General features: G+C 51.4%; 3 protein-coding genes across 17 annotated transcripts in view; 2 read left to right on the forward strand and 1 right to left on the reverse strand.

The window, feature by feature from the left end:
* The first annotated feature begins 1,317 nt into the window (after window positions 1-1,317).
* Window positions 1,318-4,738, forward strand: FTH1 (ferritin heavy chain 1). Its single transcript, XM_023928435.2, has 4 exons — window positions 1,318-1,569; window positions 2,925-3,071; window positions 3,510-3,635; window positions 4,410-4,738. The coding sequence occupies exons 1-4, from the start codon at window positions 1,459-1,461 to the stop codon at window positions 4,566-4,568; spliced, it is 543 nt and encodes a 180-aa protein (XP_023784203.2). The 5' UTR covers window positions 1,318-1,458; the 3' UTR covers window positions 4,569-4,738.
* A 179-nt stretch (window positions 4,739-4,917) lies between these two features.
* LOC111930630 (bestrophin-1-like) lies at window positions 4,918-15,021 on the reverse strand. Of its 2 annotated transcripts, XM_023928732.2 has the most exons (10): window positions 14,708-15,021; window positions 12,394-12,553; window positions 12,139-12,233; window positions 11,393-11,626; window positions 10,658-10,812; window positions 9,881-9,958; window positions 8,286-8,438; window positions 7,768-7,848; window positions 7,025-7,176; window positions 4,918-6,730 (listed from the first exon to the last, which is right to left on the reverse strand). In XM_023928732.2, exons 2-10 carry the CDS (start codon window positions 12,543-12,545, stop codon window positions 5,551-5,553), a joined length of 2,280 nt encoding a protein of 759 aa, XP_023784500.2. In that variant the 5' UTR covers window positions 12,546-12,553; window positions 14,708-15,021; the 3' UTR covers window positions 4,918-5,550. The 2 variants fall into 2 exon arrangements, with proteins under 2 accessions (XP_023784500.2, XP_023784499.2); XM_023928731.2 differs by lacking the exon at window positions 14,708-15,021 and having other exon boundaries at window positions 12,394-12,806.
* The window catches only part of RAB3IL1 (RAB3A interacting protein like 1), a 42,561-nt gene continuing 29,162 nt past the window's right edge, over window positions 8,382-21,780 (forward strand). For 3 of the 14 annotated variants that reach the window (XR_015288540.1, XM_086894870.1, XM_023928736.2), the window contains exon 1: window positions 18,994-19,484. Coding sequence is in view for 8 of the 14 variants with exons in the window: in XM_086894870.1 (XP_086750996.1) it covers window positions 19,474-19,484 (11 nt within the window). In the remaining 6 variants the exon portion in view is untranslated. Of the gene's footprint in view, window positions 8,476-13,531; window positions 13,612-14,184; window positions 14,569-15,639; window positions 15,688-15,851; window positions 15,925-18,106; window positions 18,250-18,760; window positions 19,758-21,780 lie in introns of those variants that run through there. The other 11 variants (XM_086894876.1, XM_023928734.2, XM_086894877.1 and 8 more) reach the window with 11 other exon arrangements.

Raw genomic sequence — 21,780 nt, forward strand, 5'->3', positions numbered from 1 at the left:
CTTTGCAATTATGGAGGTTTGTTTGATGTTCCTGTTGTGAAGACAATCCACTGTGAGCACATTAATAAAGAAAAAACAAATTTAAAAAGAGGCTGCCCAGCAGCTACAATTTTTTTTTTTTTTTTTTTTTTTTTACATAAGCAATTATGTGGGAGGAGAACAGGAGATCTGAAATGTACCTGGCAGCCTGCTGAGGCATAGGTATGACCCACGCTATGTTATAGATCTTAATTAATTATGATGGTTAACCGACAGGAGCAGCAGAAAACCCTGAAACAAAGGGAGGCCGAGGCTCCCTCTTCCTCCAGGGCATTTGGAGTGTCTGGAAAAGTGCTCTGGTGCTGCCCTTTACCCACACACAGGCACTTGTGCAGTCACGCGTGGGACGTCCCAGAGTGCCGGGAAGGGTCAAAGACCACATAAAAATGTGCAGAAAGAACCGGTGAGAGGAAAACAATTATTTAATCTGAGTTTATGGTCTGAGTACATACAGGAAAAAATATTGAATCTGAGTTTGCAGGCTTAGTCCATAGAGGAAAAATTATTTATTCTGAGTTTACAGGCTCAGTAAATTGTATTTCTGATGGATTTCAGCAGGAACGCTGACTTTGGAAAAACCAGGGTTAAACATTGGCTTGGGAAAAGCCAAGATTAGGGCATTCAGTGCTATGGGATGATCTCAGTTTAAGCAGTTTCTATTCCGTTGTAATCTGGTTAAAATTTGAGAAAGCAGAAACTAAAAGACTCCAGTGCTTGTTGTAAATTAATGACTGAATGATTGAAGAAACCGGTTTATTGAAAATAAATCATGGCACACACCGAGCGACTGGGATAGCACTAAAAGCAACTGAAATACTAATTGCATTAGCAACAGGTTCAGTTTTTGACATTTGACCTTCAATTTCTGCATTTAAATTGTATTTTAGGAACTTTTTGTTCTCACGGAAGCGGTGGTCAGGCATTGGCACCAACCGCCCGGGGCAGCGGCAGAGCCCCCGTCCCCGGAGGGATGTAGGATGTAGGATATAGGATGTGGGACACGGGTTAGCGGCAGTTTTCACACGTGGTCGAAGGGAAATGGCCGGATTTGGTGATTTTGTGGGAATTTCCCCACACGGCCCATCCCATGATGGACGCCGCTCCCGCGGCGGGAACAGGGGGCGCGAGCGGGCCCCACCCCCGATGTGGGCGTGGCCTGGGCGGGTGCTGAGTCACGCCGGGCCAGCAGAAGGGCGCCGGGACGCCCCGCCCCTTCCTGGGGGCGTGGCCTGCCGCGCGGTGGTATAAAAGGCACGTCGGCGGGCGGGTAGCCCTCATAGCGCGTCGGCGGCGGAGCGAAGCGGGTTCCTGCGTCAACAGTGCTTGGACGGAACCGGCCGCGCTCGGGCCCGCCGCGCCCCCCTTCCCCATCTCCACCGTCTACACAGTCACCGCAACACCCACCGGAGCACCCCAGCCATGGCAGCGCCCCCCTCTCAGGTGCGCCAGAATTACCACCAGGACTGCGAGGCCGCCGTCAACCGCCAGATCAACTTGGAGCTCTACGCGTCCTACGTGTACCTCAGCATGGTGAGGGCAGTGGGCGCGGCGGGGTGAGGGAAGGGTCCTACGGGGGATAAAGAGGCTGCACGAGGGCCTTGCCCAGCGGGGGGTTCCTGGGTGCCGGGCGGTGCCTGCGGGCCCAGCTCCTCCTCCTCCTTTTTCTCCACCTCCTCCTCCCCCCTCTGCCTTCAGGCCCGTCTGGGCCGTCCCCTGGGTGTAGGTGAGGCCCTTTTATCTCGCCTGCTCCGCGAGCCCCGCGACCGTTGCCCTTGGCGGCCTCGTTATCGGCCGCGCTCAGCGCCTCGCCGCCGGCTCTGCCCTTGGGGCCGGGCTGGGTAGCGGGAGATGCCTAAACGAAGCCTGTGGCACCTTTCCCGCAGGCGTGCTCGCCTCCTAGGCTCGGGTTGTCCTTCAGGAATCAGTAGGAATCCGTGATTTCCTTGGGCCCTGTGTTTACATGCCTCCTTTGGCCCGAGGCGCCCGTTTTAGCCGTTCCCTGACCTCCGCGCAGCAATCGTGGTGCTTTGGGCGGACACTGAGACTTCCTAATCACGCTGTCCTGTGTTTTGGCACGTATTTTGTAGTTTTTTTCTCCGTTAATTTGTTTCTGAGCCCTGTTTTGAGCTTCTGTTGTTCGGTGATAGTGGTACACAAGCACCAGTGCCTTGCCATGAACCTCCAGGCCGCTGGTTTAAGAGCAGGGAATTCTGTAGGAGGTTGGTAAACAATTGGCAGCTGATACAGAACTTTCCATTGAATCCTGGTAATGACTCTGAAGGAATAAAATTGTTTGATAGACTTTAACTGCTGTTATAGGATTTTTTGCTTTCAGAAAAGTAGTTGCTGTTGAATTCATATTGTAGTTGAATTTATCTCTTGTATTTAAATATTACTTTTACTTCCCTCCCCAAAAAAAGTAGAAAGTATATTCCTTAGTCTAATCCCTAGAAAGCCTAGGGGAGCAAAAGAGCTTTATTGCAGAAGCACCTAAAAGTTCTTGGCTCACTCTTACCTGGTGTTGCAAGTCAAGACCCTGACTTGCAATGTGATCATTGTAAACAAGCTTAGGTAAACAAAGGGAAGATTCTCCATGGAAAAAAAGGCTTTGCAGGGCTGAAGCTTAATGCTCCTCAGAACAGCTATCTGCGGGCTTTCAGGGTTTTGTTTTTTTTTTTTTTGTTTTCTCAGAACTGAGCCAAGGACACAAACACCATTCATTTGTGCCCTTGGTAGGGATGCAGGTTAAAATTTAACCCTAGCTGGAAGGTCAAATGATACTAAGGGGAGAGTAGTTCCACACTGCCTTGCTGGCCTGGGCTTGGACTGCAGCCATCCCGAAGCAGAGGTTTAAAGCCTGTGAACTTTTTTTTTTCTTTTTTCAGTCCTACTATTTTGATCGGGATGATGTGGCCCTGAAAAACTTTGCCAAGTACTTCCTGCATCAGTCCCACGAGGAGCGGGAGCACGCTGAGAAGCTGATGAAGCTGCAGAACCAGAGGGGTGGACGCATCTTCCTGCAGGACATCAAGGTGAGTGTGGGTGGAAGGGGATGAATTTTCCTCTGGGTCCTCCCCAGAAGAGCAGCAGCTGACATGGGAGAGGCACAATAATTTGAGATATGGAGCAGTTTGATTATTTGTGCTGATTGACTAATAAAAAAGTACTTCTTGTGTAAGGAGAAGGTGTTGAGCCCCAGGTTGTTTGCTGTGGGATGAGGGCAGAACCAGAAGACAACTGGTTCATCATGATTAAATTTAACACTGAGCAGATGTGATCTGTACACTGTTCTGAGAAGTGGGACTTTGAGGGTTTGCTTAATTCTGTTCCCATGGTGCACCTCAAATTTTTGACTTTGCATAAGTGCCTAAACTTGGTCTAAACAGGCTTTGAGAAGAGTGATCTGAAGACTCCACCCTGCTGGTCTCTGGGCTCTTACAGAAAACATGTCCTGTGCTTTCCCCTTGCAGAAGCCAGACCGTGATGACTGGGAGAATGGCCTGACTGCCATGGAATGTGCCCTGCACCTGGAGAAAAATGTGAACCAATCACTGCTAGAACTGCACAAATTGGCAACCGAAAAGAACGACCCACATGTAAGTGCATGCTCAACATGGCTGTCCAAAGATGTGGCTTTAGGCCTGAGTTGTGTGTCCTTGGAGTTGTTAAAGGTGAAGAAAGGTGTGAACCAGGGGTGCAGCCCTTCCAGATACCTTTGGTGGGGTTACTGCTGTCCTTCCAGTAAGATTTTTAAGGTGGCAGGGACTTGATGTATTCCCTCTGAAGTGTCTGTGAACAGTCTCTATGGAGACCGTTTCTGAGGGGGTTGAGTTCCATCTTTGTAAGGCTTTTTGTCACGAGGCTTTTTTGCCACAAAATTCTGGAGTTGCTTTGGAATATTAAAAGCCCTGATGTTTCACAACACTGTCTGAAAACATGTAATTCTTCTCAGATAGGAGTTTTTGGCAAGGCTGGATTGAGGTTGCTTAATATTAGGAAGAGATTAATATGGGTGAGAATCCCAACACTAGGAAGTGTCCTGGCTAAGTTAGAGGGACTTTTTAAAGCAAAACCAGAGGTGTAAGTCCTCACTGCTGTGAGCTTGCTGTGCAGTGGGGGTGTGTCAAGCTGCTCAGGACCTTGGCTAATGCTTCCTGCAGTGAGGAAGAGGAGAGGCTTCCTGAGCTGCCTGGCTTTTCAGGGTTCTGGAGCAAGTGAGCTTATGTAAGTCTGGCTCACTTTGATCTTGTTCTGCAACAAAACTAGAGGCTGCTTCCTCTCAGCCTGAAAATTCTGTATCCTCTCCTTTCCTTAGGAGAGCCTTGGTAGGATTTCAGGCCTGAATTTAAACCTCTGGTCTCCCTTTACAGTTGTGTGACTTCATTGAGACCCATTACCTGGATGAGCAGGTGAAAGCCATCAAGGAGCTGGGTGACCACGTGACCAACCTGCGGAAGATGGGGGCCCCCAAATACGGCATGGCAGAGTATCTCTTCGACAAGCACACCCTCGGGGACTGTCAGAGCTGAAGCCTTGCCAAGAGCCACGCTGTGGGTTTCAGTGGGACTCCTACTTACTGTCCAGCCGTGCATGCAGCTTCAGCTATCTAGATAAACAGTTCCATACTCTGTACCAAATATTTTCCCCTCTCTTTGTGTTTTATGTACTGCCCTCCAGCCAATAAAGTGACTTGGTTCCAGCTGGCTTTTCCTGTTTAGTTTGGAGGGGGAGCAGGCAGCTGTAGTGAAGGCTGTGGGAGGTCAACTTGTTGTGTGACATGGGGGCTTTGCAGCTGCTGCTGAAGGCAGAAGTAGGAAAACCTCTGGTTTCTTTAAATTCCTTGCAGGGAACTAAAATGAGGAAATGAAACCAAGGTCCTGGGCTTGAGCCTCTCTTTTATTTTCTGAGGGTAGGCAGTAAAAAATGAGCTGAGTGGTGTCTGCTGCCATCCAGCTTTTCTCTGAGCACTGTCAGATCTGTGGTGGCAGATGTGGACCTTTGGAAGGAAGCAGTGTGCTGGGCAGATGCTGCAGCTGTCTGTGCTGGCAGGCCCTTGCCCTGCCTTATCCCAGTACTGAAAAACACTAGCCAGGCAGGCCTGGAAAAGGCACGGTGGGTCTGCATCACAAAATACGGGATTCTTTTCAGTCCCTTACTTTTCCCTGAAGTATCTTGTTAGGGGAGTGCAAGTCCTGCCTGAGGAAGGACTCAAGCTCTCATTCTTGCTGTGAGGAGGAGGGAAGTATCCACGTCAACTGTGCTCCTATTCTGGGCTATGCCTGGCTGGTACCTGCAGTCTTTAACACTCAAAGTCTTGTTATTTTGCTACAGTTGGGTTTTTTTGGTGCTTTTGGTCTTGTTGCAACATGGGTTGTGCCTGCTGCTGTAGCTGAGGGCAGGAGCAGCCATGTCCTTAGTGCTGGTTTCAGCCCAGGCTGGGCTCCAGCTGCATGTTCAGCACCTCTGTTTGGGTGAGGGCCAGGATAAGGCAGGTATCCCATGGATTCCCCTTTAGCTGTACTGGTCCATCTGCTCTTCACCTGGGCTTTCACTGGCCTCCAGGATCACTTCCATCAGCCCCACATAGTCACCCTCAGCTAGGGAGATTCCAGAGTCATTGGGGGATGGACTCTCTGCTCTCCTGGGCTCTTTGGGAGCTGGGGGATTAGTATTTACATTCCCAGTGTCTCTGATGTTCCTGGAAACCTCTGGATGCTGGTCTGGAGCACTAGCTGCATCTTCCAAACTCAGGCTGCGAGCCTCAGGGCCCAGGTTGCCTTTGTGGGACCTTTCCAGCACTGGAGAGGTGACTGGAGTGAAGGAGAAGCAGAGGGTGGTGCTGCCTCCGGGGGTTTTGTTACTGGGGGTGTGAAAGGCAGTGGAATGCTCTGAACTGGGAGTGGCTGAAGCCATGTTCTCCAGGTTTAGCCAGGATGGGTGTGAGGGTTTGGAGCTCTTCAGGCTTTTGAAGCTGCCTTGCTTCTCACGCTCAGGGGGCTCTGGCAGGAAGGGGAATTTGGGGCTGTTGGATGCTGTGGACTGCGCTCCTGGGCTTCCTGTGGTGGCAGCTTCCCTGGAGCTGCTCTTTCCTTCTTCTACTGTCACAGCCATGGAGTCGGGACCTTTGCTCCGCTCTGTTGGCCAAACAAAGGTTTCTTTTGCAGCAGAACCCAGGGAGCTCTGGCTCTTGTCCATGTCACTGGCCCTGGAAGGGGAGGCGTTGACAATGACATCCCGAAGGGAAGTGGAGCACGCAGCAATGCTGGAGAGGGCCGGTGGCTTCTTGCGCCCTTGGCGTCGGGAAGGGAAAATCATGGGGATGGAGCTGATGGGTGTCTGTGGAGCACTGTAGAACCCAGGCCTCTCATAAAAGGGGGTGGACATGAAAGCATCAAACTCCCTTAGTTTTCCGTCTTCGCTGTCCCACTGCTCCTGGGAGTCTCCCCTTGGCTGATTGATGCCACAAGGGCTTCCGGCCTTCCCCATGTCCTGGTAGGTATAATGGGAGAAGGGCGATGCGGGATCTCCTCGCCGGCGCAGCAGGTTCATCCGGGAAGAGGACCTGGAGAAGTTTGGGGACTGGACACCCAGGAGGCGACCCAGATGTCCCAGCAAGGGAGTGGAGTGGTTGGCCTCCTCATTCTCTTTAATCTGCTCCAGGGGCTGGAACTCCATCTCTTCCTTCTGCATGCTGGGAAAGGCAAAGTGGACTGTTATACAGCCACAGAGGGAGGCGAGGGATCTCCTGGAGAGGCTGGCAGCACTGGGAATTATTCTGCCAGTGGCAAGCCTCTCCCTGTACTGCCATTACCGCCCCCCCCCAAAACAGGCATGCTCATCACACAGGTCAGTGAGGAAAAGAGGTTAGATTTATTCTTTTCCATGGAAAATGCTGACTCATGTGGATGAGTCTAAAAGCTCCTCAAATGTAATATCCTGCACAAGACCTGATGCAGGTGTTGTGACACTTTGTCCCTGCACTCACCTGATGTCAAAAGTGGAGCCCAGGAAGGATGGGCGCTTGTATTCAGCGGTGGCTGCAGTGTAGGGTGGCTGGGGATCAGGCTCATTCCAGTACAGGTCCTTCTCCAGAATGGGTAAATCCTGGTGCATCTCATCCACTGCCATGAGGGAGACCTGTGAGGGACAGCAGGAATGTCACATGGAGTGAGCAGCCTTTTGTGTGCCTGTTATCAGGGGACAAAGAAGCACAGAGCAGGTGGAAGTGGTGCAGCATGGAAGACAGGCAAGAGGCTGGGGTTGCTTTGGTTCCTGTCATTTGGGTTGTTTCTCACACAGAGATTTGATTAATTGGAAGGAAAATGGTGCTGAAGGAGACAGGAGAGTAACAGGCTCACTAGGACAGAACGGTGGGATATGTGGTTATTGCATGGCAGAAAGCAGAGGAGGCAGTTTTAGATGGACACAGGGTAGGAAAGCAAGGAGGGGAAGGAATGACGTGTCATTCAAAGGCAGCTGAGGCCTGAAATGAGCAGCCTGGATCCACCCCATGTGCCAGAGCATGGACTGCAGCTGCAGTCGGACTCTGTGTACAAAGATATGCCAGAAACCCCAAATTCCCTGGTGCGGATTGGGAGGAAAATTGGATTTTCTCTCGTCTCAGGCAAGGAAGTGGGGGCAGAGGTGTTGCAGGAGAATTTGGTCACTGTCCTGCCTTGGTGTTCCTCTTCAGGTGAGGCTCACCTGGCAAATCTTCCTCCCCTTTACCTGCAGGTTTCTGTCAATGAGCCAGTTGGCTTCAAAGTCATCATCATCCTCCCCAAAAGGGTTGATCAGCTGCTCGGCCACCTGCATGTGGAGAGCACACAGCAAAGGTCACCATTGTCATCCCTGCCCCTTTCCCTTCAGGGAGAAGTCAGGTGTGATGTCCCTTGAATTCCAAGCCCTGTTTTTCCTCCCAAAAAGGGGGTGGGTTAGAAGTGGAGGCATCCCAGGGGCTGGGAGACACTGGAATTTTTAATTCCCCCTGGCTCACACAACCCTCCTGCAACTGAAGGAGCTCCTTTTTCCCCCTCTAGTAAGGACCAAAGCCTAGGAAAAGTGCAGCTGGTGTCCAGAATGAGACAGTTGGAAAATTAGAAAGTCCTGACAGTTCCCTCAGCCCCTCTTGGCTTCCTGTTGTTGCCCTACATCAAAGAACACAGCTGGGTTCCTGGTGAGCTCACACTGGGAAAAACCCTTGGCTGGGTCAGATTCCAGCTCCAGCCATGTTTTCTTGGACTTACCTTTAACCAGCCAGCGTAGAAAAAGAATTGCAGAAATGTAAAAACAGGCACAAAGAGATCCAGCTCATGGCCAGGATATGCTTTCTCTGGATCCAGGAACTGCCTCCCGATCAGACAGGCCAGGAAGAAGCTGTAAACAGCCACGGTCACCACCTGGGGAAGGACGCCAAGGGACACACACCAGGGCAGCGTGAGTTCCCAGCATATTCCTGCAGTTCCACCCCACTCAGCTCCAAAGCCAGGCTCTGTAGCCTCTGGAAAGCCCTGGATTTGGTTCTGACAGGCTTTTATGCTGGAGGATGCATTTCCCTGCAGAAAGCTACGGACATTCCCTTTCCCTCCAGCTTTTACCTACACTGTGTGCTGTCCCTGGAATGATATCTGTGCAGGTGTCACAGGCCAGTGGCAGCAGCAAGCACATGACATCCTGGATGAGCTGGAAGCTGTCTCATGGCTCAGTCCATGCTGGCAGGCTGCTTCCAAGTCCAGGAAGGGAACCCTAGCATTGCTATTTGCTCCTTCCTTCCTGCTCCTTGTGCTGAGCTTTTATTAATATTTGCCTGCTTGGATTTCAGGCTGTGCTGAGCTTTGTGCTTTTCCCTGTCATCACAAGACTGGAAACTTCCCCTTTTCAAGTTAAAAGTAACTACGACTCTCACATGGTCCCTTGATACAAACAAGGGGGTTCAAAACAGGAATATACTTTCCCAGCGTGTTCCCCATTAACCTCCAGCACTGCCAGAGCAGCAGCAGCAGCTCCTGTTTCATGGTGAAGGGCATTCCTGTTATCTGAGCAGCTGGATTGTAGGAGACAAAGGAGCAAAGTGGTGCCAAAGTGTCTGCCTAGGCTGATAAACAGCTGAGTACATGCCTGGCACAAACTTCCTGGGATCTTGCCCAGGATGTGATCCCTGCAAGGTGGTGCAGGGAGTGCATCTGTGTGTTCCTGTGTTTTCCATGGATCTATGTGGATTTGTTACCCCTGGATAGAGGTTATTTCTGTAGAGGTGGATGTGTCTGAGTTAGGGAAAGGAGGCTGGGCTGGGTGTGTGCTGAGCTACCAGTGGAAGAGAGATGATGTGTGCATGTAGGGATGAGGGATTTAAGAGTATCCTGCATTTTTCATGGGTGGGTCAGGTATGAAGCACTTCTACAAAGATAGGCTGAGAGAGCTAAGGCTGTTCAGCCTAGAGATGAGAAGGTTTTGGTGAGGCTTTGGCCTTCCAGTACCTTAAAGGAGCTTATACAAAGGAGGGAGAGTGACTTTTTACACAGGCAGATAGTGACAGCACAAGGAACAATGGTTTTAAACTGATGGAGAGCAGGTTTAGATTAGATATGAGGAAGCAATTCTTAACTAAGAGGGTGTGAGCCCCTGGCATAGGTTTTTCAGAAAAGCTGTGGCTGCCCCACCCCTGGAAGCGCATGAGGCCAGGTTGGACAAGGCTTGGAGCAGCCTGGTCTAGTGGAAGGTGTCCCTGGATGAGCTTCATGGTCCCTTCCTACCTAAACCATTCCAGGATTCCAGTTGTGGGTGTAAGAGGGGATGTGTATGGGCAGTGGTGGAGCAATGGGTGTGGGGATTCCTTTCTCACCTGGGTGTAGACCAGGGGGATGCTGATCCAGTCGTATCCATAGAGTTTCCCACACTGGCTGCGCAAGGTGTTGAGCTCCTGCAGCAGGGAAAAGGGAATGGCATGTCAGGATTACTTCCCATCTCCTTGCAGAGCCTCTCCAGCACCACTGTTCTCCATTGCTCCAGCCCTCTTCCTTGTGCTTATACCTTCTCTGGTAGGGGAGCTCAGTCTCAGCCTTGGAGGAATTCCCTGCTGAGTGTCTCCCCCTGAGCCCAAGATCCCTTCTTAGCTTGCTTCACAGCAGAGTTTCTCCTCACAAAATGAGCAGCCAACAGGTGAGGCAAAGAATACCCTCAGGAGCAGCCATTTCTCTCTGCTGTCTATAGGCAAATATCCCAGAGGAAGATCTCCCTCCCTGTGGGCAGATGAATTCTGCTCCAGGCAACAGAAACCACATGACTTTTTCTGCACATGAATACCAAGAAGGATGAGCTGCTCCAGAGCCTTTTTCTGTGCAGCTGGGCAGGGATTATTGCCAAATCTTGCCTGTGTAGCAGGCATTGCCCAAAATTATCTCAGAGTTTTTAATAAAAATGTTTTCTACAGGACCTCAGTTGTTGAGTATGTTTTTGACCTCTCCTAGACTTCCAGATACATTCTTCCTTGTGGCTTTCCATCTGGATTGCAGAAACCTCCACTGGCATTGGCTGTTCTGGAATGTGTCAAGGACCTGCTTCACAGGTGCCTCCCATTGCCCAGGATCTCAAAGACCTGCCTGTCCCCTCTGTCACTCACATTCAGGATGCCTTGGAGCAGCACGCTGTCCCGGATCCTCCCGTCATTCCTCGCCTTCACAGCCAGGTTGGAGAACCACACGCATGGGATCCAAAACTTGTTGTGGGGGGAATTCAAGCTCTCAAACTTCTTGTGCTCTTCTGGTGTCATGAGACCTGGATGGAAAAGAGCAGATGGGAGAAGGACAGCTATAGAGGGCAGGAGGAACTGATCTGGTCTGAAATGAAAACATCTGAATCTCAGGTGGATGCCTTGGCTCTCCCTAAAAACCCCAGTAAAGACTCAGAACCTGGCGAGTCATGCAGAAGGACAAGTCTCCTTGTTAAAACATTAAGTCATGGAAGGGGGATAATGGGATTTCACTTTGGATGTCTGCAGCACATCAGATCAGAGGCATCAGGGAGGTAAAGCACTGCTGAGGGTGCAGCTGCCTGGTGTCCATAGACACTGGTTGAGAATGGGATAACTTGTGTCCCTGAAGTGCCTTTTCTTTTTAGGAGGCAAACAATATCACATCTCGGTGGATTTCCAAGGGAAACCAGACAATGTGGGCCGAGTGGGAACTGCTGCACCTTGAGGAACATCTCCCAAGAACATTCAGAGTGCCCAGCAGTTAAGCTCAGAGACTTGGGGCTCAAATTCCCACCGGCCTAGAGGGAACAGCACCACTCCATTTCCAAAGAACCTTTCCCAGGCGCCCCTGCCCCTAGAGGAGCAGCGAGGAGCAGTGCTGACCTGCCCTCACGACGTGCTCCATGCTGGGGAAGCGCTTGTAGACAGCGGTGCTGACGGAGCGCAGGATCAGCACGCTGACCAGGTTGCTGTAGCGCATCAGGGTGCGGCGCAGGAGCCTCCCATACTCGTCCTCCCCATCCACATTGCAGGACACCAGGTTCATGATCCGGTCTGGCCATGGGATGCTTTCGTACTGGGCCCACCAGCGGGACACCACCAGGGCCACGTAGAAACCTAGAGGGGAGCTGAGAGAGTCAGGCATCTGAAAAGAGCTTCCTCCTGCTCTGTCTGCTCTCCTTCTTTTCTGCTCACACAGGGATGGGTGCAGGAATGTCTAGAGGGGAACAGTCCTCTGTGCTAAAAGGAGTCTGGATTTCATACTTTGCTTCATAGAACCAGAACAGTTTAGGTTGGAAGGGACCTTAAAGATGATCTCATTCCAATCCCCTGCTGTGGACAGGGACATCTTCCACTAGACCAGATTGCTCAGAGCTCCATCCAGTGTGGCCTTGAAAACTTCCAGGGATGAGGCAGCCACAATTTCTGTGGGCATATCTGGTGCCACTTGGAGCTTGCCCTCCTGTGTTGGGGGACATTCACAGCTGTGACAATAAAGGATATTTCCCGCTTGAGGAATTTTACAAAGGCAGGGGGAGGCACTTGCTCTGCCAGCAGAGCTCTGCCGAACCAAGGAGAAGAAATGCTGTCCCATTCCCCTCCCTGCTGGATTCCAGACAGCTCCTTACCCAGCACGAAGGATACAGGGATTAGCTCGGCATAGCTGTTGCAGTACAGCGCCAGCTTCTCAAACATCAGCCTTTGGCTCTCGCTCAGAATCAGCCTAAAAGGGAAAAACAGAAGCAGTTCTCCCTCTCCCTTCTCTCCTTTCTCCCCTTCCCTTCTGGGAACAGAGTCTGGCAAAGGCCTGACCAGCAGGATCCCAGTCCTGTGTTTCTCCCGTGTCCTGCCCCAGGCCAGGCTGTGCATGTGAAGTTGCTCACCTGTAGACAAGGCTGATGGTGAAGTAGAGCGAGATGAAAATCAGGAACTCTGAGTAGAGCAGTTTGTAGATGCTGCCTTTCCATTGGAGCAGGAGCTGGGAGAAGGTGCCCAGGCGGGCATCAGCCACACGGTTGGTGTAGGTCACTGTCATCACAGCTCCTGTGCAGGCACACAACAAGCAGGGCTTGGAGTTTGAGCAGGAGGAGGACACAGGGACACCCCAAGTGTCCCACCAAGCAAGATGGAAAGGAAGGAGAAAACAGAATGAGCTGAAATCAAAAGCCAGGTAAAATGGAGGCAGTAGCACAGAGAAGCAGGAGGCAATTGATGGCAGGCAATAATTTGATGAGTTTGACATCTTTTCTTTGTTCTTGAGCTGGTTATAGTGACCAAGGATGTTTTTAGTGTTTGATTCTTGTCATCATTCAAGTGGGGCTGGTTGGTTAGAGAGGACTAAGCCCACGTGCCACCCCCTTCCACAAAACACTTTTGGTAATCTCAGGGTCATAAACTCCAAAGTTTATGCTTGTCCCAGTAATTTTCTAAGTATAGTTTTTTGTTCTATATATATTTCTGTAAACCTAATTGCTGGGAAACATCTTCCTGGAATACTGCTGGGAAAAATTCCCCAACCCAAAGGAAAGGAAAAACCCCAGAAAATTTTCTTGGGATTGATCCAATTGATGAAGGCATCCCAGCAAGGATAGCTGTCTGTGCTCTGCTGGTCCTAGTCCTGCAGGCAGAGCAGCCCTCCCTGTTGGAGATCTGTGGGATGGAGTTTGGCCAGGTCCTCTCCTTCAACCATATGTTGCACGATAATCACAGTGTCTGAAAAAGAGGCATTTGGGCTCCTGAAATGCTCCCCAGACATGCAGCATACCCATTTCACTTCTAGTCTAAGTTGCATAAATAATTCTTTATAATCAATTAATAATCAGACTCATAGTTGCATAAACCTGAATTTATTTCAAAAATACCCCATCAAACAAGACACCAGTGTTATCCATGCCAGGCAGATTGGTGAATAATTCCTTGGGTTAGAAATAATTATCCAGTGTGAAACTATTGGTATTTCTGAATCCTAACATGTCACTAGGCATTGCTATTTAACAGAGATAATAATGTTAATGATTATAGGCCTCTGGGCTTTTCCCTGAGTGATGGGGACAAAGAAACACTTCAAGGGGCAGTTCACACCCTGAAGCAGCTGAAGGCAGGTAAGTTTGGGCCCATGTTCCTCCTTTGTTTCTTATTTAAGCATCCCAGTGGAAGATTTACACTTAGGTGGGGACAGCTCAGGTCCCAGTGAGCTGCTGCTGTGAAGAAAACCAGTGAAATCTAGATTTCCGGCTATTTCAGCCAAGCAGCATCTTTGTCCTGGGTTTGGTTTTTTGATGCTGGTCCTCCTTTGGGTTTCCCTGTCATCACTCAGGTCCCTGAGTCTCCTCTTAAGCGTGATATAGAGGAGCAGAGCTGTCCCTGTCCCCAGCTGCACAACTGCCCATTTCAGTAAATCCGTGTATCCATTCCATACGGATTTCTGGGCACAGAGCTTGGAAGAGTGGATTTTAACTGCCCCAGAGGTTGCACACACGGGCTGTCCAGAAGAGAAAAGCATGCCCAAAACCCCATACATTTTTGGGGCCCCTTATACAAAGCTGTATCTTTTCTCTGGGCTTTGGGGCTCGAAAGCACTCAGGGAGATTCTTTGTTGCGTAATTCAAATACAGATTCCCTTTTTTACCAAAGAAGGAAAACTCCAGCTCTTGTCCATGTAAATAATGGATGTCGCCCACCTCTACTCTGTTCTGCTCCCATGTGGGATATGGGGCTTTTCCCAGTGCTTTTCCCTCCAGCCCTGAATGGTTAAAGACACCTTTCTCCCCAACTGCCAGCCTGTGCTGGGCTGCCCTGGGATGTCACTGGGCAGCTGGCACGTTCCTTTTGTGGCTGAGGTCTGTGGGAGGTGGCTCACTGGCACACTGGAGTCGGGATGGGCAGGAAGAGCCCACACCGGGAGCTGCTGCCTGCCACTGCCTGCATCCCCTGCTCATCCCTCTGGACTAAACAACACACCTGGAAGTCGACTGACCTGGAATTCAGCTGTGGGAGCCCACAGCAAGCAAGATTCTGGGACATCAGGTGCATCACCCACCACAAACAGACCCGAGCAGGTATCGCAAAGACAATGAGCAGGCAATGAGCAGACAGAGCAGAGGGACAGAAACAGAGGAGGTCACGGATAGGCAGGAAGATGGATCTCTGTGGGAGAGAGCGATCCTCCCGCTGCTGTTAGGAGGACCAGATACTCACAGTCATGGGCTCCTGAGCCGTGCTGGAGGCTGGGGAGGTTTGGTCCTGCACGTGTCCCCGCTGGGTCCTTTGTGGCCCGGGCCACCACCCACCTCCTCGTGCCCCCTTGGCTCATAGGGGGATTGGACCTGCCCCACACGGTGTGCTAAGGAGCCTGAGACCCACTTGGGAGCTGCAGCCGGTCACTTGATGCTGTAATCCCTCCTCATTACAAAAGAGACTCTGTTGTCTTTTGCCCTGTTCCCTCCTAATCTTCTGAGTAAGCCCTGCGTGTTTATAGAGGCGGCCGGAGGAGGGGGAGGCAGGGCTGGCTGCTCCGCTGCTGCTAACTCCTGGCACAGCCATGGTGGCTGCCAGAAGAGAGGCATTTTTCCTCTTAATTCTTTCCTGTTTGGTCCCTCTCTCTGTGTCACAATCTTACAGGAACCCCAGGAGATTATGCAGGGCTGGAATTTTCCACCAAGGCTGTAAAATGCAGCATGCTTGGCGGCTGCCCTCTCTTCCCTAGGTCAGTGAAATACCTGGTCCATGCTCTGCCTGGCTCTCACAGGATGTTTCCTCATCATCCCTCACTGTCCCTGGATGAGTTTGCCACCTCTTCTGGCTGTGGTTTGGATGTTGGGGATTTCCACTCTGCCACTGGCTCTCTGAGACTCTTTCCATGTGTTTGCTTTATTTTACTCTTGCTTTTCCAGTAGTGCTTGAGAGCTGTCACTGTGCTTCCTTGCGTGACATCCTGGGAAACACTGGTCCTTGCCTTGCCCTCAAATTTCCACCAAGCCAGGGTCCTTAGTCCCTTTTCTGCTCCTTCCCAATTGTGACCATCCTTCCACCACCTCCTCAATGCCTCTGTTCAGATCCTTAGGATATTCCCCTTCCAGGAGGCTCTGAATCAAAATATTTTCTTAACAAACTGGTCTTCTATCATTTAGGCAGCTGTGGGACACTGTGGAGAGGGAGCACAGGTCTGAACCTTGCAGGTAAGAGCAGCAGGAGACCCAGGCTCCTGTAATAATCAACTTTCTCTTGTGCTTTGTCTTTGACACTTATTTAACATTGGTAGTTGGGATCAATTTGTCCCAGTTGTAGTTTTCTCCTTGCTGTGGCCGATCCTTGACAAGGAAAATGGGTTTTTTCACTGCAGGAGCAGAAGCTGCCCGACATCTGCCTCATGTGGGCTTTCTGGCGCTGTCCTGGGAATTGCTGCCAGTGGCGAGGTGATCATCATTTAAAACGTGGGATTCAGTGCTCTGTGAAGGGAAATAAGAGCATCCCCCCCTCTCTGAAGGGGATGCGGTCCACTTCCAGGGATGGAATTGGTGAACAGGCAGGCTGAGGTAGATCTCGAGGGGATTTAGTGCCTGAGCCCTCATCCCCACACACAGCAGGGAGACCAAAATGCTTCAGGTGAGACATTAGCTGCAGCTGTTGGGAGCAGTTTGGCTGCTCCTGGGAACATGGAACAACAACTCCCTGAGTGTCCTGCTGTTTGTGGAGGGATGTGCTGGCATCTGGGGGCCTCTGCTGCCCTCCTCTGAGAGCAGTTCTGCTGGCAGCTGGTGTGCTCCACAGCTGCCCTTGGGACAGCAGGAAATATGTGTGGAATTTAATATTAAAGTAAATAACTGAGGGGCTACCAGCATGGCAGAGCTGCTTGGATCTCTTTCCACATCCCTGTGGCCTCATACCTTGAGGCAGAGGTTGGTCTGAAAGCCAGCCTTTCTCAGCAGAGCAGGAAGAAAAGAGGTGCTGACATCCATCCTCAGCCTCAGAGCCCTGGAATCATCCTCATTTTCTCCATGCTAAAGATGTAGAGATTGAATTGCTGTGCTGGGAGTTGAATCCCCATTTTGGGAATGCCAAAGGGCCTCTCTCAATGCTGAGTTAGCAGCAGCTAAAGCTGGAAAGGCACAGTGCTCTCCTTGCTCTCTCCCAGAGAATAGTAAGTGGTTTTAGGGACAGCATATCCCAAAGCTTGGTGAAATCCCTTTCCCTTCTCCAGTTTCAGTGCTGGGATAGACACAGAAGCAGCTGGCATCAGAAGTATCTCTCCAAATTACATTCTTCCTTGGAATCTGATGCGATTTTTAAAAAATTGAAGTGGGATGTGTCTGGGGAGATGCTGTTTTCCATGGATAGGGCTTACTCAGATGTTTGAGCTGGCCAGAAATATTTGAAGAGGATACAGTGACCCTGCAGTGCTTTTGTGAGGACCCCCAGGCTTTCTCCCCTTATGCTGCAGAATTCCTCACTAATTCTGTGCCATCCTGGGCTGCCCTGGGAGCTGGGGGTGCCTGTCCCTGTGCCAAGCTCCATCTGACCCTTTGCATTTTGCTTTTAGGGGCTTGGATGGTGACAAATATCTCATTTTCCCTCTGATGTTCCACAGTTCAGTGCATACAGCATGAAAATGAGGGGAGGGTCCTTAGTGAGGTCCCTCTTCTCTTGCCTTAGGAATTGTGGTGGGGATTAGGTGCCAAAGGAAGGATCAAATGTGCTGGTGCTGGAAATCAGAGACCTCAGAGGAGCCTTGCTGCAGCCCTTGCAGCCAGCTAAGCAAACGTGGCAAAGCCAAGGAGCCAGCCAGGAGGGGGTGGATAGAGCCTGGAGTTTTAGGCCATTTGTTCTCCTTTCCACGGCAATAACATCCGGTTTGAGTTTGCTGGGTAAGGCGCGTCAGCAGGTCAGATCCTGCTTTCCAAACTCAAAGATAATCTCCCTTCTTCCTTCCCAGCCTCAGTCTGGCTTTCTTTTTCTTTTTCCTGTCCTCCCTTCTTCCCACTTTCCTTTCCCTTTTCCTTTCTCCTTTTCTTTCTTGTCATTTCCCCTTCTTCTTTCCCCTTCTTCTTCTTTCCCCTTCTTCTTTTTCTTTCCCCTTTCTCCTTTCTTTCTTGCTTCTCTTCTGGGAAGAAGAGGGGAGCACATGCCACTCTCCCCCTTGTGACAAGTTACTTTTTCAAGTGGCTGGGATTCAGCATCTCCAGCACATCCCTCTCAAAGCTTCCTGTCAGCACTATCAGTTCTCATCCTTCCTGCCTTTGTTGGCTCCTGGAAGCACTTCTGTCTTTCTAATCCGAAGATCCTCTGTCGCTGCTGGCCAAGCCTTGGGAGTTAATAATTACAAAGACTAACTACTTCTGGTGCTACTTTGCAGAGCTGAAGATCTTTCCCCTCCTCCCAAAAGTTCCCTGAAGATAGCAAAGGTTGCAGCCAGAGACACAAACATCCAGGACACTCCGTTCCCAGCCTTCAGAGCATGGGCTTGGCCCGTGCTGTCCCTGTGGATCCTGGCCATGAGGCAGGGCAGGGCTGGAGGTGACACCCAGGAGATGGCTGGGACAGAGAATTGCTCCCCGTGTGGCATCCACAGCAAAATCCGCAGTGGACACAAGGATCATCATGTCTGACTCTCCTGCCTCCGGAGTTGGGTCTGTCCCAGAGGCAGAGGCTGGACAAGCTGAGAGCAGGGAGGGAGCTGTCACTGTGTGTGAAGGCTCCAAAGGCATACGGCTACCTGGAGGGAATTCCAGGGCAATGGCAAGGTAGGATGTGATGGGAAATGTCCTCTGAGGGCAGGAGCAGTTTTTCATTCAAAATTCCAATTCTGTCAGCCCACAGGCGGCAGTGGGATCCACTGTGGAACAGGGGTGACAGTAGGAGTGGGCTCCGAGCCCAGTGCTCCCCTTGAAGTATAAAAACCCTGGACAGTCAGCAGCCTTTCCCCCCCCCCAGCCAGATTTCCCCCATCCTTCCACCTCCCTGCATTTACATCCCAGGTTTTCCCTCTGTACTGGCTTTGTGCGGTACCGTTTTGGTAGTGGGGGGCTACAGGGAAGCAAAGATCCACCTTCAGCCCGCGGAGGAGCCCACGATGGAGCAGAGGCATGCCCTAAGGAGGCTGTGACCCCACAGGGAGCCTGTGCTGGAGCAGGGTCCTGGCAGGACATGTGGAGAGAGGAGCCCACGCTGGAGCTGCCTATTCCTGAAGGGCCGACCCTGTGAAAGGGACTCACGCTGGGGAAGTGCATTAAGCGCTCCTTGGAGGACTTCTCCGGTGGGAGGAACCCCGGGATGGAGCAGGGGCGGAGCGTGAGGCGTCCTGCTCCTGAGGCAGAAGGAGCAGCAGAGACAGCAGCCCCCATTCCCCATCCCGCTATCGGGAAGGAGGCGGAGGAAGCCAGGATCGATTCCGAGCCGGGGGCGAACAGCGGAGCGGAGGGACGGATGTTGGACATTTCCTTTGACCTCCTGACAGCCTCGCATTGAGTTGATGGGTGACAAGCCCCGGTAATTCCCAGCTCCGGCCGTCCCGCCCGTGCCGGTGCCCGCAGCGGCCCCTCAGAGCCCCGGCGGCCCTCAGGGCGCAGCCGCGCCGGTATCACGTGGGCGGCGGGGCCGCGGCTGCTCGGGATCGGCGCCGGATCCTCCGGGAGAGGCTCCGCTTCTGGCTCCTCCGGGCACGGACCCGGCTGCGGCTGCGCTTCTGATCCCGCCTGGCACGGCTGCGGCTCCGCCGGGCACGGATCCTGCGGCGGCTCCGGTTCGGGTCCCTTCGGGCACGACTCCTGCTCCTCCGGGCACCGCTCCCATTCCGGCTGCGGCTTCTCCGGGCGCGTCTCGGCTTCTCGGTCCGGCTTCTCCCCCGGGCACGGCTCCGGCTTCTCCCCCGGGCACGGCTGCCGCTCCCGGTGCGGCTGCCCCGGCCATGGGGGCGGCGGCGGGCGCGTCTCCGCCGTGAGGAGCAGCAGCGGCGGCGGGACCCAGCGATGTTGCGGGGGTAGGTGAGGGTCTGCACGGGGAAGGAGTGGCGTCCGTGTGCCGGGACTCTGTGTCTCCGTAGAATCCTGGAATGGTTTGTGTTGGAAGGGATCTTAAAGTTCATCTTCTCCTGCCGCGGGCAAGGACACCTTCAGCTATCCCAGGTTGCTCCAAGCCTTGTCCAACCTGACGTGGACACTTAAAGGGATGGGGCAGCCACGGCTTCTCTGGGAAATCCATTCCATCACCCTCACAGGGAAGAAGTTACGTGGAAGCTAAATAAGGAGATGGGGTAAGGAGGCAGGAGCATCCCCAGACACAGGACTTAGCGTTTTATTGCTGAGGCAAAGAGAAGAAACACCAATGTGTGTTCTGCTGTAACATACTACCATAAAAATATAATGAACCACTGCCAGATGCTTTGCCAAACACTTGAGGGATGATGCTGAGCACACATGGGATGTTAAGCCACTCTGGAGTGATGCTGGTCCATGGTGGTGCAGGTCAGGTGTCCATCCCGGTGGGGATGGAAAAGTCAGGCCCTGCTCCCAGACCTGTGGGTAAGAGTTTAACCTGGAGAGAGCCAGAGGCTGCTTGCACGGGAAACAGCCCCGTCGGATCAGTGCTGCAGGAAACATGTGGGGCCCGCTGGAAAAAGTGCAGATCCTGCACATTTTTTTGCTTTTTCTACAGAAACCAATTTTAGAAGGTTGTGGGGTGTTTGGGGATTTTTTTTTTTTTTTTTTTTTTTTTTTTTTGTGTAGGTTTGCATTTCTTGTGTCAGTGTGTGACTCTTAGTACATGATCCATTTTTCCTGGAAAGGCAGCTCGCTACCAGTCAGCAAGAGAGAGAATGTTTGTGGTGGTCCTTTGGTCTCTGGGATTGGATTTCAGAGCACCACCTGGACCCTGAGCAGAATTCAGCATATCCAAGGCTTCCACAGGGATTCTGCTTGCATGGTGTGGAGAAAGAATGAGCTATTCCATCATCATTTTCCAGGATATGTTTTTGGCATTACAAAGTGTGGGTGGGACTGTTTAATTCCTCCATATCCTTCAGTTTTCTTCCATAGTGTGTGAAAATATGCTGAAATATCTGTCTCTTGAGGTAACTTTCAGCTGAGAATTTGAGAGTCATAAAGGAACAATATTATTTTTTCTTCCTGTGGGTTAGATTAAGTGTATTTCTATCAGTAGATCGGTGAAATGTTGCTGCTTCTTTTATATATTATTTTTGTCCTTCGTGCTCTGGTTTCCTTGCTCCTTTCTGGTGTGATTTCTTCCCAGTGTTCAGAGAGTTCTCCATGTGTGCTTTCCTACATGCTTTCCTATGATACCTGAGCTGATATAGCTGGGAACTGCTCCTTTGTTCCCTGTTTGGAAGGTGGCTGTGGACAGCTGTTGGTCTTGGACAGCTTGGAGGGCACAGAAATGGAGAAATTAGGGCGGAAAAGGTGATCGGACTCTCTGGGACTGAGGAGAAAAGCCCAGCCTGTGTGGAGCAAGGAAAAAAAGCATGGCCTGGCTGGAATGCAGGAGAGGAAGACACAGAGATGGGGCAAAGGGAAGAGGAAAAAGTGAACCTGAGTAACAAGAGATGATGGTTGCTCTGCAGGAGGGTGGGTGGGTGAGGAGTAGTGTCCAGAAGTGTGGGAGGAGGTGCACAAAGAGAAGGACACCAGAGCTCAGCCAGGGCTTGTGAGCCAGAGATAAGCAGCAGCAGGTTAATCTGCAGGGCAGTGTCTGTGTCTGAGCAGGATAGAAAACTGCCACATGGGGAAGGCTTGGACACGCTGTCCCTGCTTTCACATGGAGGGAGATTCCATGGGGAGAGTTCAGTGAGGAAGAGGAGAAATGTAAACACCACAGTGACAGCAGTACCCTGCATGCAGGCATTCAAATTATGTTTTCCATTCCTAAAACTTCTCCAGCATCTGTGGTAATCTGGGAGTTGACAGAGCCCTACCGAGCACTGGGGTGCAGTGTACCAGGTGACTCTTCTGGTTTCTTCTTTCTAGGACATCTCTGATTGCTGGCCCCTGAAACTAAAAAATAGGGCTTTGACACAGCTTGGGGACAATACACGGGTTTAGACAGCTCTGTGGGGGATTTCAGTGGGAAATAGGTGGGAAAATAGGCTAAAAAATTGTTAAGAATAGATCATCTTTTCCTTCTGAAGCAGGTTCAGGGGGTAGAGGTCGTCTGGGTTGGCAGCAGAGAAGATTGGGGTCTTTATATTTGGAATGGGAAAGCTGTGTTTCTTTTTTTTTGCTACTTCAGTAGGGAAGTCTGACCTTAGGTCTACTGGGTGTATC

The sequence above is a fragment of the Cyanistes caeruleus genome, chromosome 6 (genome assembly GCF_971803275.1).
Source record: "Cyanistes caeruleus chromosome 6, bCyaCae1.hap1.1, whole genome shotgun sequence".
Lineage (NCBI taxonomy): Eukaryota > Metazoa > Chordata > Aves > Passeriformes > Paridae > Cyanistes > Cyanistes caeruleus.

Coding starts and splice junctions, on each gene's coding strand:
- FTH1 (XM_023928435.2), top strand. CDS start 1,459: ATGGCAGCGCCCCCCTCTCAGGTGCGCCAGAATTACCACCAGGACTGC. Junction 1,570..2,924: donor CCTACGTGTACCTCAGCATG/GTGAGGGCAGTG, acceptor TTCTTTTTTCAG/TCCTACTATTTTGATCGGGA. Junction 3,072..3,509: donor TCTTCCTGCAGGACATCAAG/GTGAGTGTGGGT, acceptor TTCCCCTTGCAG/AAGCCAGACCGTGATGACTG.
- LOC111930630 (XM_023928731.2), bottom strand. CDS start 12,752: ATGTCAAACTCATCAAATTATTGCCTGCCATCAATTGCCTCCTGCTTC. Junction 10,813..11,392: donor GGAGCACGTCGTGAGGGCAG/GTCAGCACTGCT, acceptor TTTTCCATCCAG/GTCTCATGACACCAGAAGAG. Junction 8,439..9,880: donor TCCCCCTGGTCTACACCCAG/GTGAGAAAGGAA, acceptor GTCCTTCCCCAG/GTGGTGACCGTGGCTGTTTA.